Consider the following 17,246-nt stretch of genomic DNA (forward strand, 5'->3'; position numbering starts at 1 on the left):
TATGCAAATATGTTGGGGTGGAAATTACGGAGGTGTCTACTGGCTATAAGATCTCTCAAAGAGAAAAAATAGCCCTATTGCTAAAGAAATTCAACATGGAGCAATGTAATGGGGTGAAGACTCCTATGGTGACTGATTTTGATAAAGATAATACACCCAGTCCCATATTCGATACCACAATGTACAAGTCATTACTGGGGAGTCTGATGTACCTTAGCCAATGGACGAGGCCAGACATCGCTATGGCGTGCAATTTGTTAGCCAGAGCGTCAAACCAACCCACACAGAGACACTGGCTAGCAGCAAAGCGTATATTAAGGTACCTGAAACAGACAACAGACATGTCCTTGTACCTTGAACCTAAGGGTGATCTGAGACTCACCGCATATGTAGATGCAAGCTTTGCTGCAGACACTGAATCTAGGCAATCTACCTCGGGAATGGCACTGTTTCTAGCTGGAGCCTTAATCGGGTGGAAAACTGTGAAACAAAGACATGTGTCTTTGTCAACATGTGAATCGGAATTTGCTGCACTGAGTCTAATGTGCACCTAGCTTATTTGGCACAACCAACTGCTAATGGATCTTGGCATACAAGTGCCAAAACCCATTAACCTGATGGAAGACAATCAGGCGGCCATACAGATGGCAACGACACCTGGCGTAAGGGGGAGATCGAAACACACTGATGTGCGCTTCCATAACGTAAAGCAATGTGTTTCCGATGGTCTTATCTCCCTGACCTACTGCGAGTCCAGCCAAAACGTGGCGGACGCACTAACGAAAGTGCAATCCACAATTAAGCATCAAGAAAACTGTGTGATGCTGGGGCTAAGGGTCTGAGCAGGATAAATGTCCTGAACCAAGGAGGAGGATGTCAGGTCTATGTTCTGGATAAGACAGAAACACAGCCAACTAGGTGGTTCAGGAACAGGTGCAGATTGCTGGAGTCAGCAGGATCAGCAAACACCTGTGACTGCCTCACCCTGGGTGTGGCTTAGCCTACACTGATTGGCCACTCCAACTACTTAATGTTTGGTTTGTTGAGCTTCCAGTGCAGCAGTAGGAGTGTAGTAGGAGACTACTGAACTGCTGCCAGTAACTTGGGAGGCTGGATGTGAGTATATACAGGTTGTTACTGACCATGGAATGAACTTTGACTGTGTATCTTGGAAAACTGATTTGGATTTGTTGTTTATGGACTGTCTGCTCATCGTGCTGACTAGGACTGTTTACTGATTACTCTACCTGTGATAACCCTTGCTCTGAAATATAACCACTGCATTCAAAGAACTCTGCTGGTGTATGCTGTTTTGTGTGCCTGCTCATCCAAGGTTCCATACAACTCTTTACCAGACAAAGGGTTGCACCTCTAACATAGGTTTCTCAATATGTGTATAAGGAAGGAACATATGTTCAAGAGACTATTTTCATATTATCCCTGAAAAGACAAACATGACCCATGCTGGAAAATTTAAAGAGCTAACCTAGTTGTTAAAGGGGGGCAGTTTTGAGGGGACAATAAAACCAAATTATTTGTTTTGTCAGTTTCCTTACACTCTCATGTAGCAGAATCTTGCAGTGCTAAGATCCCAAATTATGTAAATCAGATTACAGCAAATCCTATCTTTGTCCTCTTGCCCTACATATAATAAACTATTTGAAATGTATTCATTTGACAAAACATTTAAGGAATGGCACAGGGTAAAATTCTACTTCTTGCATGACTTCTACAGTGCATACTGAATTTATAACAGCTTTTTCTGAAGACTAGATTCATTCAGTAACAAAAGCAAAGTTAGAGCAGTCACATGTCCACATTGACTTTTACAAATAACGATTTGGATGTTCTTTTTCTTGCCCATTCCACTTTTGAAAAATCTCTGACAGTCCTTCTTCCCAGGCAATTTAATGTGTGCTTGGGAAGGGCAATTAAATTGTCAGAATTAAAAAAAATTGTTTTTAACTAGAAGGTAGCCGGGAGTATAGTCATGGAGCTGATATTGATTGTCTGAACAGAGAACATTAGTCTTCAGGTATTTACTCTGCCACCTCTGCACCAGAGGCTCTCCTTCAAATCAAATCAATCCCTGGAAGAGATGGCTACTGAAATACATAAATGAGGCTGCAACAAGCTGATTTTTGCTGTTTTTCTCTCTAGGCTTTGCTATACTGTTGTCTTGGTTTCTGATTGTTTTTGGATCTCTTCCACTTCTTCCAACTGTAAGCTTTCAAAACTGCATTCTCTAGGGTAGGAGCTATGGGAAAAGCCCTTTCCCAACTGAAGTTCATTGCATCATCCATTGCACTCAACAAAAACAGGATTGAACATTACATCTTATTTTGTTTGAAGAATACTTCTTCCACATTGTGAGTGCTATAACCCAGAATAGTAGTGGTCGTTGCCTGCTATGCAAATTCTACGGGAAAACAATTTTTAAAAACAAGTTTGCCTCTAGAATGTTTTCTTTATACAATAATGTTTTCCTGATACTATACAAATGTTTGTCCTAGCTTTTCTCTCTCCCTGTAGCTCAACAGGTGGTTCCCAAATAGGACCAAATTCAAAAGCTTTGATTTGATAAAGTAAAACATTTGCCACTGTTAAAAAAAATATAGCCATAGAAAAGAATATCAGTCTGATGTACATCTCAGTTAAGGTGATACATGGAATCAAACCAGTGTAGCTCCCATTGAAACATCTGCAATGGCTCAAATCCAATTGCTTCAAGTTAAATTGATTGTGGAATGGAGTATATATATTGTAATTGAGAAAGCTTTGTAATTAACTATTAAAAAGAAACTACAGGACAGAAGAACCATTACAGAAAGAATGATGGGGATACCTTGAAGTTCAGTAAGCTAGATTCAATTGCTTGTAACCAGAATTGATATCATATCTGTATGCGATGCTACATTTATTTGGAAGAAAAAAATTAACAGCATATGCTTTTTTATGTTATCATATACTCCATTATAAGCCTGAAGGTTAACCTATACTCTGTTCAAAATGGCTACCACGCACTGTTCAGATATTCAAAGCACAAAGTGTTAGTTCCTGTGCCATCTTCACAAAATTCAATTCCTGATTATGTTTACCAACTGCAGTAGCCTGCAAAATTGTTTCAAAAGTGTATAACCTCTTCCCAAATGGTCATTTATCACCAAAATTTTACTACGTGAACTATTCCCATTTATGGGCTGCACTTAGAGAACCAAGACAATGGCTACCCCTATGTTACCATTTCTGCAGTTGTGGGAGCACCAAAAGTGAAAATGGAAATAGCTGAAAAATGTATCCTTTTACTGCTGATTCAAATGGTACTTTCCTTGACACCAATACAAGCATGGAGGTGCCAAGGATTATTATGTGAAGGAAATTTAGTCTGAGAAATGACTAAGGATGCAATCCAAAGTGCTGGCGCATGACCCTGAGAGCTGGCGCTTGTCCCTTGCCCAGGAGGGTCGCGAACATGCCATAAAGTATGTTTGCGCTTCCTCTAGAGTCGACTGGGCCAGCGCACAGATGCACAGAGGCTGCCAACTCTGACATGGAGGGTTGCGTTGGCTGAGCTTGGCAAGGGTCTGGGGTGGGCAGGGAGTAGGCAGGTAAGCAGGGAACGGGAAACGGGGCTGGAACCAGCTGTTATGCCGGATCCCAACCCCTTTCCCTGAGCAGCGCAGAGCAGCTACAAGCCACTCCTTGGACTTATGCCACCTCCGGAGGTGGCCCAAGTCTGAGGAGACTCATTGGGGCTACGGTAGCTCACTCAGGGGTAAGGGGAAGAGTTTCCCTTAACCACCGGCTGAGCCACTTTGGGCCCCTATCTTGCATTGGATACACTGCAGGCCTCCTGGCTTGCCTGTTCCAGCACAAAACAGAATTGTGCTGCACATGAATCAGAGCGAAGGCCTTTTCATGTGGACAAGCAGTGAGAGCCTAAGTTAAGTATGCATACATATAACCATCAAACCAGTATTCAGAAACCAAACAAACAGCTCTGCATGCCAAGTGGAGATTTGAACTCATGCCTCCAAACTATATCACCCAGGGAACAACTGCTAAACCTGAATCTCAAAAGCAGTTTGTGATATGACATGGAAGTGTATTTGAAGGAAAGTAGAAACAAACCAACAAAATTCCCATCAAGCATGTGCATGTCCTTGGGCTCATTTAAGTAATTATTTAGGTTCCAGGTGCAGATTTCTATTATTTGCTATATTTTGTATCATATTAGCTTGTTGCTTCTCACCTTGAATCCTCAAGTAGGGCTGGACACAAGTCCTCCCCAAAAGAAATGTTTTCCTCAAATGTGCTCTATAGCAGTGGCTTAGCTAGAGGGGTGAATGCCTCCGTTTTGCCCCCACCATCCAGAATGGCTCCGAAGGGGGGAGCCACTTGCATGCTGCAGTGAGGCTGCCTGCAAAATTTAGTACTTTGCACCCCCTCTAGCTATGCCACTGCTCTACAGTTTCCTCTGTTCAAGAGGTCATATTGATAGTGATATTATTCCAACTAGTATCATTCAGTCCCCCTCCCACCACTCAATGCAAATTTCTTACATTAATGTATTTTAAATATAATAAAATATTATATTTTATTTGTTGGTAATTTTATAAATAATTTCAGTGAAATGTTTCAGAGTACACTGTAGATCACTACTTGAAATTTTTATCATCTACATACTCTACAGAACTTAAAAGTTTATAGACGTCTGGAAAAATGCGTGCATCATGAAAATTGTAAGGTAGGAGCATGTGTTGAATTCAACTATAGTAATCACTTATTAAATCATAAAGACTGCCTTGAACCCAATACGGTATCCTTTGAGCATCTTCCAATCCATTATCCAATAGAGTCAACTACTACTAAAGTACACTACAGCACACTGCAGTCCTAAAGTGAAAGAGATAACTTAAGTATTAGAAGTTTATACAATATTAACTGTTCTCAACTCTTAGGAAGAATGTTTAAAGTATTTAGTTTCATATAGTGTATATTAAGTGCACCTTAGAAAATTCTGATCAATAGACTATGAAGAGATACTACGGCTAAATTTAATGTTACAGTTCATTACTACAAATATGAGATGGAGTACAAATGACAGTGTCAGCATTACTGACGCTACATATAATGGCCCAAGACAGTCTGCACTATTGAAACCCTTCATGTATATCCAACAAAAAAAAAATTTACAAGGAGTTTTAAAGCAGAAGGTGACTAATTAATTCTGTGTCTCATTTCTCTCTCCCTCCTTTAACCAAAGATGTGAGGACCAAGGACCATTACTGTGTTCAGATCATATTATTGACTCTTCTCTGTTCAGTCATTAATTTTAAGAATTGCTGTCATATTTGGCATTATAGCTGTTGACATATTGGAGACATTTTCTTTCAGAAATAGCTGTTTAAGGACAGATGCAAGAGGTTAAGATGTTTGGCCCAGGACAAACTTTTCAAATTATACTGTCTTCCTAGAGATACTCTAAAATAAATTCCAAATAGGAATTAACTGACAACTGTTAAAAAGAAAAGTGACTTAAAAATAAAAGAAAAGTGACTTAAAATGGGGGGTGGGGTGGAAACTGGCACATTTTGATGCATTTGTAATAGCTTACATCTTGTTGAAACATTCACTCTCCAAGTTTAAGAGAACCTTCATTACAAGCAAATGATCTTGATTTTGTACCAATTTCAGTGTCATTTGTCTGGTCTGGCTTGCAGGAAAGTCTAAGCAAATGATATAACCTGAAATGTTAAATATTTATTCTTTTTGTGTGGTCCAAGGTGATTTTACAAATGTAGAAAGTTAGAAAGCAGGAAGTATAGTTCTACAATACAAATATATTTCACTTTTTGGGATGAGATGTTGCAAACATAACTCTCTCTCTCCCCAACACTGGGAGAGTATGTTTCTCAGAGCTTGTATCACTTCCTAGATTTGAAAAAAAAAGAGCTAAGATGCAGGAGGATTAAAACAGAGTTCCTGGAAATATTTCTACAGTTTTCCTTTTAAGCAGCAAGCTAATTAAAATAATCAGTGGGGATTTCTCACAAGGAAATATATCTTGTCCACATTGCTGCAACTCATATAAGGTAATTTGTCACAAAACCATACCAAGGGAATAAAGGAATCTGCTACCTTTGTCTCAAATCACTGGCAAGCTCAACCCTCTGTGCAGAAGGGCTCACACAGACAGATGCCATTAAGATATAATTAGATCTGAAAATGCACAGGCCTGAAATACAACATTGAGACCGCTACATGTGTAATAGTTTTACATTCTCTCAGGCGGATGAAACCCGGAGCTTCATTGCCATGCACCATACCTGCTGCTACTGGCAAGAAGCAGATTTTACACTGACCATGTTCTGTGGCTGCTTTTAATGTCGCTTCAGGATGTGTTGATCCAAGGGGGTTACGCACAAATCGTCGCCGGCGCCGCAAGTCATCTTCCCAGTAGTCAAGGCACCAGAACTCACGAGGACGACTACAATGAAACAGAGGAAACACATATGTTAGCAATTATCAAACAGCATGGTAGCACTGACTTTCTGCATAAAGCTTTCCTTGTTTGCACTGGATTTTTTTTTTAAATAGCACCCAAATCCCTTTCTACAATCTTTAACTTAGGTATGTCCTTGAAAATAACAATATCACCTTCCAGTCTAAGGAACTCCTTTCCTTTTTTTCCTTGGAAGGTGAAATGAGCACTAAATACATCATTTTGAAATGAATTGCTGACAGTGTGATCAGTTTCCCCACACTCTAGTGGCATGTGCTCCGATTTCAGCCTCATTTCAGCCTCAGCAGGGCACCTTTCTCAGTGACTGCATTTATAAACCAGAATAGGGAAAAGGCTATTATAAATATGGTATAGCATTACCTATATTAATCAAAGTCTGTCCCCCTTCATTTTTCTTCCTAATTTGTGCCTTTTTGCGCAAGGTCAGTAAATCATACCATGAATTCTTGGTCGAGAAAGTGTTAACTTTAATGAATACTTCTGTTACATGATTATGTATGTGATAATAAAATATTGCTCTGTTTAGATGTGCAGGAATTTAATTAAAATAATCTCTTAAAATATTCATTACATTTAGCCCCTGAGGCTTAGCACAACACAAGAAAATACATTTCGTTTCCATTTCCTGTTTTTAAATAAACCATTCCAGCAGAGTGAAATAGCAATCTATTTTCAGACAAATCAGATTGGATTTCTGTTTTATATAGCTCCATATTTTGCATTTAATTAAGAACTACATGTTATGGTGTGCAATGCTAAAGGCACACTTTTTAAAATTTACATTTAGAAAAAGGTTCTATCACATTTGTTATTTTCTACATTGTATTATTCAAATATGCATAGACCTTTTTAATGTGGCCATATATAAATGCCACTTCCTATCTTGTTAGATGATCATGAGTGAGTGTGCTGTAAAACTGTATATTAACCATTAAAAACTGCAAAAGCAGCAATTCAGGTGCGTATTCACATCTGTATGTGTAAATAAATTTCGTTATGTGTAAAATAATAAACCCTATAGGAATATCACTAGAGATCTATAACCAACATCTGCATGCTCCAATTACAAAATTATAATTTTGTTTATAAAATAGCATAACCAAAAATACAAAGCGCAACCTCATTTTTTTCATGAGCTAATAATCATTGTATATCTGTCAACTCTGACAAATTAATAGCTCTGATTAATTTATAGATTACAAATGATCACAAGCACACAATACTGTTGGTTCCACACATTAAATTATTTGATGTCCTGGAAGAGAAAATGTTTCTTGCTAAAGTGAATCTACCTATCTAACAAAGAGTTATAGGCCTATAGTACATTTCTATTCATTAACTTTTTAAAAAGTCCACATTGCACAATTCATTGCATGAAAATAAATGCAAAAAATGTGAAATTTTCATTAAGAAGTCCAATTCGTATTACATTACTGAACTACTTCCTTCCTATATTTTTGCTCTTGTGTAAATTATTTGTATCCCTGTTTTTATTATCTATACATCATGTATTTTAAATGCACACAGACTCAAGACATTTCCCCCTCCCCAAGTATGTAGGTCTTACCTAGGACTTTTATATGCATAAGAAAAAGTTACATTTGCTCAAAGCGTGATTAATAACTTAAAATTCTCCATTAGCGATTACAAAAAAAGGCAGAACACAGCTGGCTATGTGTATGCCATTGATAGTCATACAGCACGGATAGCCACTTCATCATTCTGCCTCCCATCATTTATCTGTTAAAATTGCTATCAAATATCAACTAGGATAGAGTCGTGAATCACAAACCGCTTCTCATCTTCAGGGAAATGATACAATGAGAGTCTATTCATCAGAACAGCAATCGGCACAAGTAATTAGTGCCCATATCTTGCAAAGCTTATTGGAGCCAGCACCACAAACATATAACAATGAAAAGCTAATGGAGGTTTCCAAAATTTGGAACTGCTTTTGCCATCAATCCTTCCCAGCACTCTGCATCCCAGTACTAGGTAAAGATGGTCAATTATTCATGTCATCCATTTGTGTCTATTTGTGTATATGCACTTTTGATGCAAAATTAAATGCCATTCTTATGCCAAAAACGACAACATGTTAAGCAACTGAGATGAAATTAGTAAAATTAGATCTAACAATATAGTGAAGCATGAAAGTGCTATCTGAAAAAATAGTTCATTATAACTTTCAAGACTCTAGTTTGTTTTCAAAACTCTGTACAAGATTCCTCATGTGTGTCTTAATTAGTTAAAACAGAATGGCACTTAAGGGGAGGATGCGTTTTAGGACATTAAAAAAAATTACCACACCATTCTTCAGTAAACTTCCAGGGCAGCTTATAACAGAACCCCATTCAGGAAATTAGGAAGATCTGTCTATTGACCTGTCAATAGTTGCTCTAGTGGAGTAATCATCAACAGACAATGGTGTAGTGCAGTGGTTCTCACTTTTCCGGCTCACGCCTCCCCTGATCCTTGTAGCCATTGGCCACGGCTCCCCATTACAACATCTCACCTCAGTTACCCCCAAAATAGGGATGAAGGTGTTATAATTATACACTAGAAACAAGGCTGCCAGCACTCTGAGGTTGCAATCCTAACCACACTTACCTGAGAGTAAGCCCCACTGAACAAAATAGGACTTACTTCTGAGTAGACCTGGTTAGGATTGTGCCCTGAGTTTGTTAGCAATACACCTGGAGGGTTTTGGAAAGGGAGGGGGAAGTGATGAATTTGCAAGAGGGAAAGACTTTGTTTTGTGTGTATCTGCTAATTGCAAACTGATGCAAACTGAGACCTAGAGACTGTTTGGTTGGAATCCTTACCCCACTTTCCTGGGAGTAAGTCCCATTGAACACAATAGGACTTACTTCTGAGTAGACCTAGCTAGGATTGTGCCTTTTGTCTTACAATAGCAGCCAACAGAGTACCCCCCCCCCCAAAGGAGGCAGGAGGAAAAAGGGATGGCTGAAAAAGAAAGGGGATTTTTTTTATTTTTAATCAATTTGTGGAGACAAAGTCATCAAGAGTGGCTTTTTTTCTTTTTTGAAGGGGGAGGAAAAAGAGAAAGGTGAGGATCCTTGGTTAAGCTGACACAGACCCCCAAGCCTAGGTAGGTCTACTCAGAAGTAAGCCCCATTTGAGTCAATGGGGCTTACTCCCAGGAAAGTGTGGAAAGGATTGCAGCCACACCCAGCAGGATTACAACTCACCCTAAAGTAGATGGGGGCTGCTCGCTCACACACACACACCCAACATGCAGATGCCACCCCTGTTCCCCCCAGGCAAGACAGAGGGATGCAGGCTGGGGCATTTGGACACCCCCCCCCCACTAGGAGCAGACTGGTTCCTTCCTTCCCAAGCAGACTTGACCAATCCCAGGATGCCCAGGGTGAGGGGCACACTTGGAAATGTAATCCTTGGGGCAAGGTTGCACATGGAGAGAACTCTATGATGAGATGTGGCACCTCTGCCTGCCTGCCCAGCCAGCCTTCTCTCCCACCTCCCCCCACCATGTTTCACACTGCCCTACACACCTCATTCTCAGCTTCGGAAAAGCAGCAAGTCAGGAGCAGCATGTGCAGCTGAGCTGAGCAGAGCTCAGCAGCAGAGCACCTGCCAGCCACCCCTCTCCCCGAGATGCTGTACCTCCGCACTCTACTCTCCTCCAGCCTTGACCAATCCCAGGATGCCCAGGGCAAGGGGCACACTGAGAAATGTAGTCCTTGGGGTGAGGTTGCACCTGGACAGAGCTCCATGATGAGATGCGGCACCTCTGCCTGCCCAGTCAGCCTTCTGTCCCACCTCCCCCCACCATGTTTCACATGCCCTCCCAGCCTCACGCTACCCCACCCATCTTGTTCACAGCTGCAGAAAAGCAGCAAGGCCGGAGGCAGCATGTGCAGTAGAGCAAGAGCAGAGCTCAGCAGCAGAGCAGCTGCCCGGCCACCTCTCTCCCCGAGATGCCTGGCGACGCCCCTGGAGGCTAGCCACGTCTCACTAGGGAAGCAGGACGCACAGATTGAATACCTCAGGTGTAGTGGTTAATTTTTAAACAGCATAAGCTATACATAACATACCCATAGTCACACTCCCCAGTTGTCAAGTAATTGTCACCCCAATTCCCACTGGAGAAGTCCTGCCTGAATCTCTCCTGGCTCTTGCCACTTTTCAAGAATTTGAATAGTGTGTAGCAGCTAAGAGACTGAGCTACAAATCAGGACTTCCCCAGTTCAAAATCACTTCTACCATGAACTCACTAGGTGAGCAGGCAGTTCTCTCTCAACATTCCCATTTGCAGTACAGGGGTATGATGGGACATATTGGTGTATGAGGTGATGAAGGGGTATATTGCAATGTAGCTCAGTAGCAGAACACTCATTTTGCCTGTAGAAGGTCCCATGGTCCCTTTATCTCCAGAAAAGTACAGAAAAATTTCTGTTTGAAATCCTAGAGAATCATAGTCAACAAATCATTTGATGCTGACAATCACAGTCAACAAGAAGCTGTCAATCATAGTCAACAAAACTGAGCTAGATGAACAAAGAGTTGGAGTTGGTGGAAAGCAACTTCCTATTTGTTCATATGACAATCTGAATTTCCTGGAAAGAAAAGATGACTGAGTCAGTTGATACAATTGCTCCTAAGCATCCTTTCCTTCTCACTAAAGCTTTGATTTACTGGGAATTCAAAGATAATGAAACAGATTTTGAGGGAAATGGCTAGAACAACAGTGGAGGAAGACTCAAGCTTAATTCAACCCAACATCAGCTGAAACTCACTTTAGAGTCTACTCCATGGCCATAATGATACCAAATAAATCTTACTTCTCCATCACCATGAAGTTGTTCAGTGGAGCTGTTCTACTGTTTTGTCTTGGTCCTTGTTACAGTGGAGAGGAAACACTGGTGGCCCTTTTGATCAATTTACAAGTCACATTATTGATGAGTGAATCAGATTGATTCAGATCTGGGGTGACAGTCTGTTCTAAACAAGTTCTCACTCCACATGCAGGACCAGGTTCACAGCTTGCATGAGCTTCTAAATTCAATTTTGACCAGGAATGCATGAGTACAGTTTTGGCACCAGCTGCAACCTTTTCTGAAGAAAGCCAATATGCCCATAATGATCTATGTCCTAGTTACACCATATCTAGGTTACTGCAATGCTATCTACTTGGGACTGCACTTGAAAATAGTCTCAAAGCTTCAGCTGGTCCAGAATGTAACCTAAGAACATAAGAAGAACCCTGCTGGATCAGGCCCAGGACCCATCTAGTCCAGCTTCCTGTATCTCACAGAGGCCCATCAGATGCCTCAGGGAGCACACACAAGACCACAAGGTACTTGCATCTTGCTACCACCTCCCTGCATCTAGCATTCTATTTACACTCACGCTCCCCAGCAAAGACACCAGATTGCAGTTGGGTTGAACTTGCATATTTATTAAACACAATGACTCATTTTTAATGAAACCTACTGATATACCTTCCCTCCCTCACCAGTCTGGTGTAGGTGAAAAAACTGCCATCCACGGCCAATTAGGATTACAGAAAAAATTTCCTACCTGGCCCTCATAATGAGCCACCAGCTAATCTCAAACTGTACATACCCACCACGACTTGTAACCTGTGATGGAGTCTTCCTCCAGAAATCTGTCCAATTCCTTTTTAAAGGCATCTAGGCTGGATGCCATCACCACATCCTGTGGCAAGGAGTTCCACAAACTAATTACGCTGGGTAAAGAAATATTTCCGTTTGTCTTTTCGAAGTCTCCCAATACTCCATTTTAGTGGATGTCCCCTTGTTCTGGCATTGTGTGAGAGGGAAAAGAGCATCCCTCTATCCACTCTGTGGATCCCCTGCATAATTTTGTATGTCTCAATCATGTCCCCCCCTCAGGTGCCTCTTTTCTAGATTGAAGAGCCTCAAGCACTGCAGCCTTTCCTCATAAGGGAGGTGCCCCAGGCCAGTAATCATTTTGGTAGCTCTCTTCTGCACCTTTTCTAGTTCCACTATATCCTTTTTAAGATGTTGGGACCAGAACTGAACACAGTAGGTGTGGCCATACCATCAATTTGTACAATGGCATTATAATATTAGCTGTTTTATTCTTAATCCCCTTTTTAATGATCCCTAGCATGGAATTGGCCTTCTTCACTGTCCCTGCACATTGGGTTGACACTTTCATCAAGTTGTCCACTATCATCACCCCAATATCTCTCTCCTAAGCTGTTGAAGCCCATGCCCTTTTCAAGACCCAGTCTGACCAAGTAACTTATGTGCTTTTCCCTTTACATTGGCTACTTGAGCCCTATTCAAGGAGCTGGTTGCTGCCTTTAAAGCCCTACATTGCTTGGGATCTAGATATATGAAGGATCACCTTCTCCTACATGGCACCCTGCTTTGGGGCCCCACCACCTGAAGACATATAGTTGATAAGAACACAGGGAAGGCCTTCTCGATGGAAGGCCTGAAACATCAGTAAGATTTTCAGTCCTATCCAGGCCCCAGAACTTATATTTAAGTTGGTTTGGTACAAATCTTATATTTAAGTTGTAAGATTGGTACAAATCTTACTGATGTTTTGGGGGGGGGGGGATGTTATTACAGGTAGGCTACAGAGCAAATTCACTTGGAACAGGGCTGGCTTCCCCTTATTTAATTATTTGTTTAATTTAATTATTTTAAATTCCTTAATTATGTCACTTCTGGCCATGACATCACTTCTGGTGGGTCCCGGACAGATTATCATTCTAAAAAGTGGGTCCTGGTGCTAAAGGTTTGAGAACCACTGCCCTACTCTGTTATGGAAAAACTGTTTTGCAAAGAGTTGGTACTAGTGCTCTCAAGCAGGTAGATTCACTTGTGGTAGTTCTTGAGCAATTACTTCTATTTATTTATTGTATGTTTACAATGTTGCACCCTATCCAATCAATGTAAGGACGACTATTATTAAACATTATTTAAAAAACCAACACATCAACAGTTAAGATTATTTAAAATGGAGACTATATGTCTTCTTATATTTAAACCATATCACTATCAGGATCCACCTGCTTTACAAGTCTAAAAAAGAAGAATTCACCTTACCAGCTCAAGTATCTGTTTTATTCTTTGGGGGGGGGGCTGCCTTCTGGAGCATTTGTTGGGCTCCACTTTAATCAGAACAGGACCACTCTGGTGGCTTTGTATTCCTCTTTGCTTGACCTGACCATGAGCCAAGGCTCATTTCCTTATTCCTGAGTAAATTCGAATGTGTACCTTAGCTTTGCTTTCCATAGGGCTCAATATATTCATCAGTTTGGAGTGAGGGACTTCCTTCTCGGGTGTTTTTTTGGTGGCTGCGTTCATTGGATCGGGACCATTCTGGTGTCGTTGGATTCCTCTCAGCCTGCCTTTCCAAAGGACTAAGTTTGCCTATTCATGTGTAAACACACAATATGACTCAGTTTCACTTTCCATCAGGCTCCATACATTTGCCTTCTCAGTTATCAGTTAAACTGATGTTATCAGTTAAACTTCATAACCCACCAAGTAGGTCACAACCTACTCAGAAACACTGAAGTAGAGGAACGGAACAACTACTACAGCTGTGCAGGGAGGAAAGGAATTTATGGCCATAGGCAACAAAATTGCAGACTTCCAAGTCAAGAAGTGGATGGATTAAGCTACCATTTATTTTGAGCCATGCAAAACCGCTAAAACACAATCCAAAATGTTATAGCTCCTATAGGGGGCGACCAAAATAAAACTAACATTTCATGGAAGACAGTACAATCCTAAAATGAATCAATGCAACTGTGTCTGCTATAAAACTAGTTGAAAAGGGAGGGGGGAAGGGAGAAAAAAAATCTATCTGAATGAAGGGTAATTTTGCCAAATATAAAACCTGACAGAGAGTACAGTGCAGTAGCCTTAAAAAACCACATGCTGTAATGAAAACAGGAGACCAGTCTGGAGCTCATTTCACAAGATGCCTGTTCAAAAGAAAAACATCTCTTGTTTCCTGGGCTGGAGGTTAAACACATCATGCAGGTAAAATGTTTGCTTATGCCTGGTCATATGTGTGAGTTTTGTCCATTGAGGAAAGTCCCTGACTGACAGCTCTAGAAGCTGAGGCTATTAATTATCCTCATAACAGCTACAGTTATGTTTATCCAATAAGCCTTTCAAAATATTAATCTCAGGTTTGAAAGCATCAGAACAAGAATCCAAACACCAAAGTAGATAGTGCCATGTATTACAAGATGAGCAGGTAGACTATTTAAAGCACAGCACAGCAAAACACTTCCTTTGCTCATGCTTCCTACCCATCCCAAAAAAACTGCCCTTCCACAGTCATTATTTTTCACCCAGTGGGACTCAATTTGTAGCGCAAGCAAGATAAAGAAAGTTGGAGGGAAGTAATTTTGTGGAGGAGGAGTATGGGCAGGGGAAATATTCATCACCTCTCTTGAGCCTACCCATGTTCTATTTTAAATAGCCCACCCACTCATTTCACTTTACAGGAAATCTGCAAGACCTATGCAGTAAATGTGTTGTGCCGCCACAATGTCTAGCTTAGGGTGCAATCCTAACCAACTTTCCAGCACTGGTCTAGCTGCAATGCAGTCCCAAGGTAAGGTAACAAACATGCCCTTACCTTGAGGAGGCCCCCTTGACTGCCTCCCCGCTGCAGGATGCAGTGCATGCTACATTGGCACAACTATGTCAGTGCTGTAAAGTTGGTTAGCACTGCGCCCTTAGCCCTATGTGAACTCTTCCTAGACAAGAACAGGACTAACTCAGAGTAATGCCAATGTGAAGCTGTCTCAAATCGCAGCACTTTAGAAAAATCTAGAAATATACAGCTCTAGATCTGGATATGTCAGAGTCCATGACCCATTTTATACCTTTGTCTTTGCCAAAAGAGAAATACTGTATTTTTTTTCTGAATCATCAGAAACATTACATTTGGGCAGCTGGGAAGCATGAATACTGCTCAGCCTGGCACTCCTGTGATCGATCACAAGGATTTCAACATCAGTAAGAGCAGTGATATCTGCAGACCAGATATCTGTCTATTGAAGACAGAATTAATTTTTAATAAATTTCCAGGGTGAACCACTAGTACAGAGAATAAACTCTTAGGAACTGCCAGCACTATGAGATTTTAACTGAATCAGTTTTGTGTTGGAGTAGGGCTTCAGCGCAAAGAAAGAGAAGTGAACCTGCTGCCTTCCTATTTAACCCTTCCATAGCAGTGTGATGCAGCAGTGTAAGTCAAAACACAAAACCTGCACAACACCATCAGGAACTGATGCTGCTTTCGCTAGATAATACAGGGCCTTTCCTTTTCCTGACCAAAGTTACATTTTGTCCCCCATCAGACTCCACTACTATCCCAGTCAATATCAACCTTCCTTAATGGCACCCCAAAAGCCACTGAGGTAACCACCTCACTTTGCCACACAGTACTATGAGGCCTGAATGGTTCCCAAACTGTGAGCCATGGCTCCCCAAGGATCTGTAGAATCCAGCCTGTGGAGCCGTGGAACCCTTGCGAAGACCCACCACCCTATACATTGTATAGTAGCCCTAATGGGGAGCCATGGCCAGTGACCCAGTAGGTTAAGGGAGCTGCCAGTCAAAAACATTTGACAACCACCAAAGTTAAGCTTTTGCAATGAAATCAGGATCCTCAGTTCTAGTGACAGTACCAAGCCCTGGTTCACAGAATCAGGTATTAAAGCTGTTTTGAATATGGCATCTGTATACCAAAATAAGAAAAAATGCATTGCTATACTTTTTTATATATTTAAAATCATTAGGGAGAAATCCCTAAATAACACTGAAAAATAATCATAATCTGTATAGTGCTGTCTGAGTGTGCAAAGTACTACACTGTATTACTGCCCTATTAGCTGTACAACAACTCTGCAAAGTAGATATTGGTACAAGGACTTGTGCCGACCTCCCTGAGTCAGATCAAGCCCCAGAGGAGGTAAGTTTGTGCCAGCAGCGGGCAGCCGGTGCAGAAGTTCAAGGAGGGCAGGGGGAGGGTGTTTCAGGGGCGTTCAGAGTGGGGAGGGCAGACAGTGGGTGGGCCAGTGGACAGGGTGGACCTGGTCTCTGGCACTTAGGTGGATCCTAACGACCCTCCTGAGCAGTCCAGCCTTATTTCAGGTTGCTTGAATCTGCTCCAACAATTTAGCTGGGGCAGACCTGAGTAGCCTTGTTGAGGTCCCCTTACTCCAAGTTGCGCCAGATCCACCTCCAACTCTGCACTGGATACAGCACAGGTCAGCCAGTCTATCTGTTCCACTGCAGGTTAGGACTGGGCTGTAAGTCCACTTAGTGAGTTTCTCACAGAGATGAAGTACAAACTGGCGATGTTCAGATTCACTGCTCAGTATCTTCGCTATTGTGCTACAGTAGCCTGATCTCATATATGTTTAATTGGAAGTAAACTTCTACTGAATTCCATGAGACTTACTGCCTAGTTGTGCTTAGAATTGTAGCTTTATTTTCCAACAGGTCGAAAACACTAGGCAACTGATTATCAGATCTTGCTTTTGAAATATTTAACAATGGCAGAAAGTTCAGCAAACAATTAAAAAATACATTTTAATGAGGACTTCAATACATTTGAGGCACTATACCATTGTTATACTTCAGAATTTTAAGTCTAAGCATTTTTCCTTATATTCAGCTGACTTTGACTGTAAAAAAATTCTGAC

The 17,246-nt window shown here is 41.2% G+C and overlaps 1 protein-coding gene across 1 annotated transcript in view; it reads right to left on the minus strand.

The window, feature by feature from the left end:
- Positions 1-17,246, minus strand: part of LRBA (LPS responsive beige-like anchor protein) — a 542,055-nt gene that overhangs the window by 262,648 nt on the left and 262,161 nt on the right. The window contains exon 38 of the mRNA XM_066631587.1: positions 6,366-6,490. Coding sequence (XP_066487684.1) covers positions 6,366-6,490 — 125 coding nt within the window. The remainder of the gene's footprint in view (positions 1-6,365; positions 6,491-17,246) is intronic.

This window comes from Tiliqua scincoides, chromosome 6 (genome assembly GCF_035046505.1).
Source record: "Tiliqua scincoides isolate rTilSci1 chromosome 6, rTilSci1.hap2, whole genome shotgun sequence".
NCBI classification, from domain to species: domain Eukaryota; kingdom Metazoa; phylum Chordata; class Lepidosauria; order Squamata; family Scincidae; genus Tiliqua; species Tiliqua scincoides.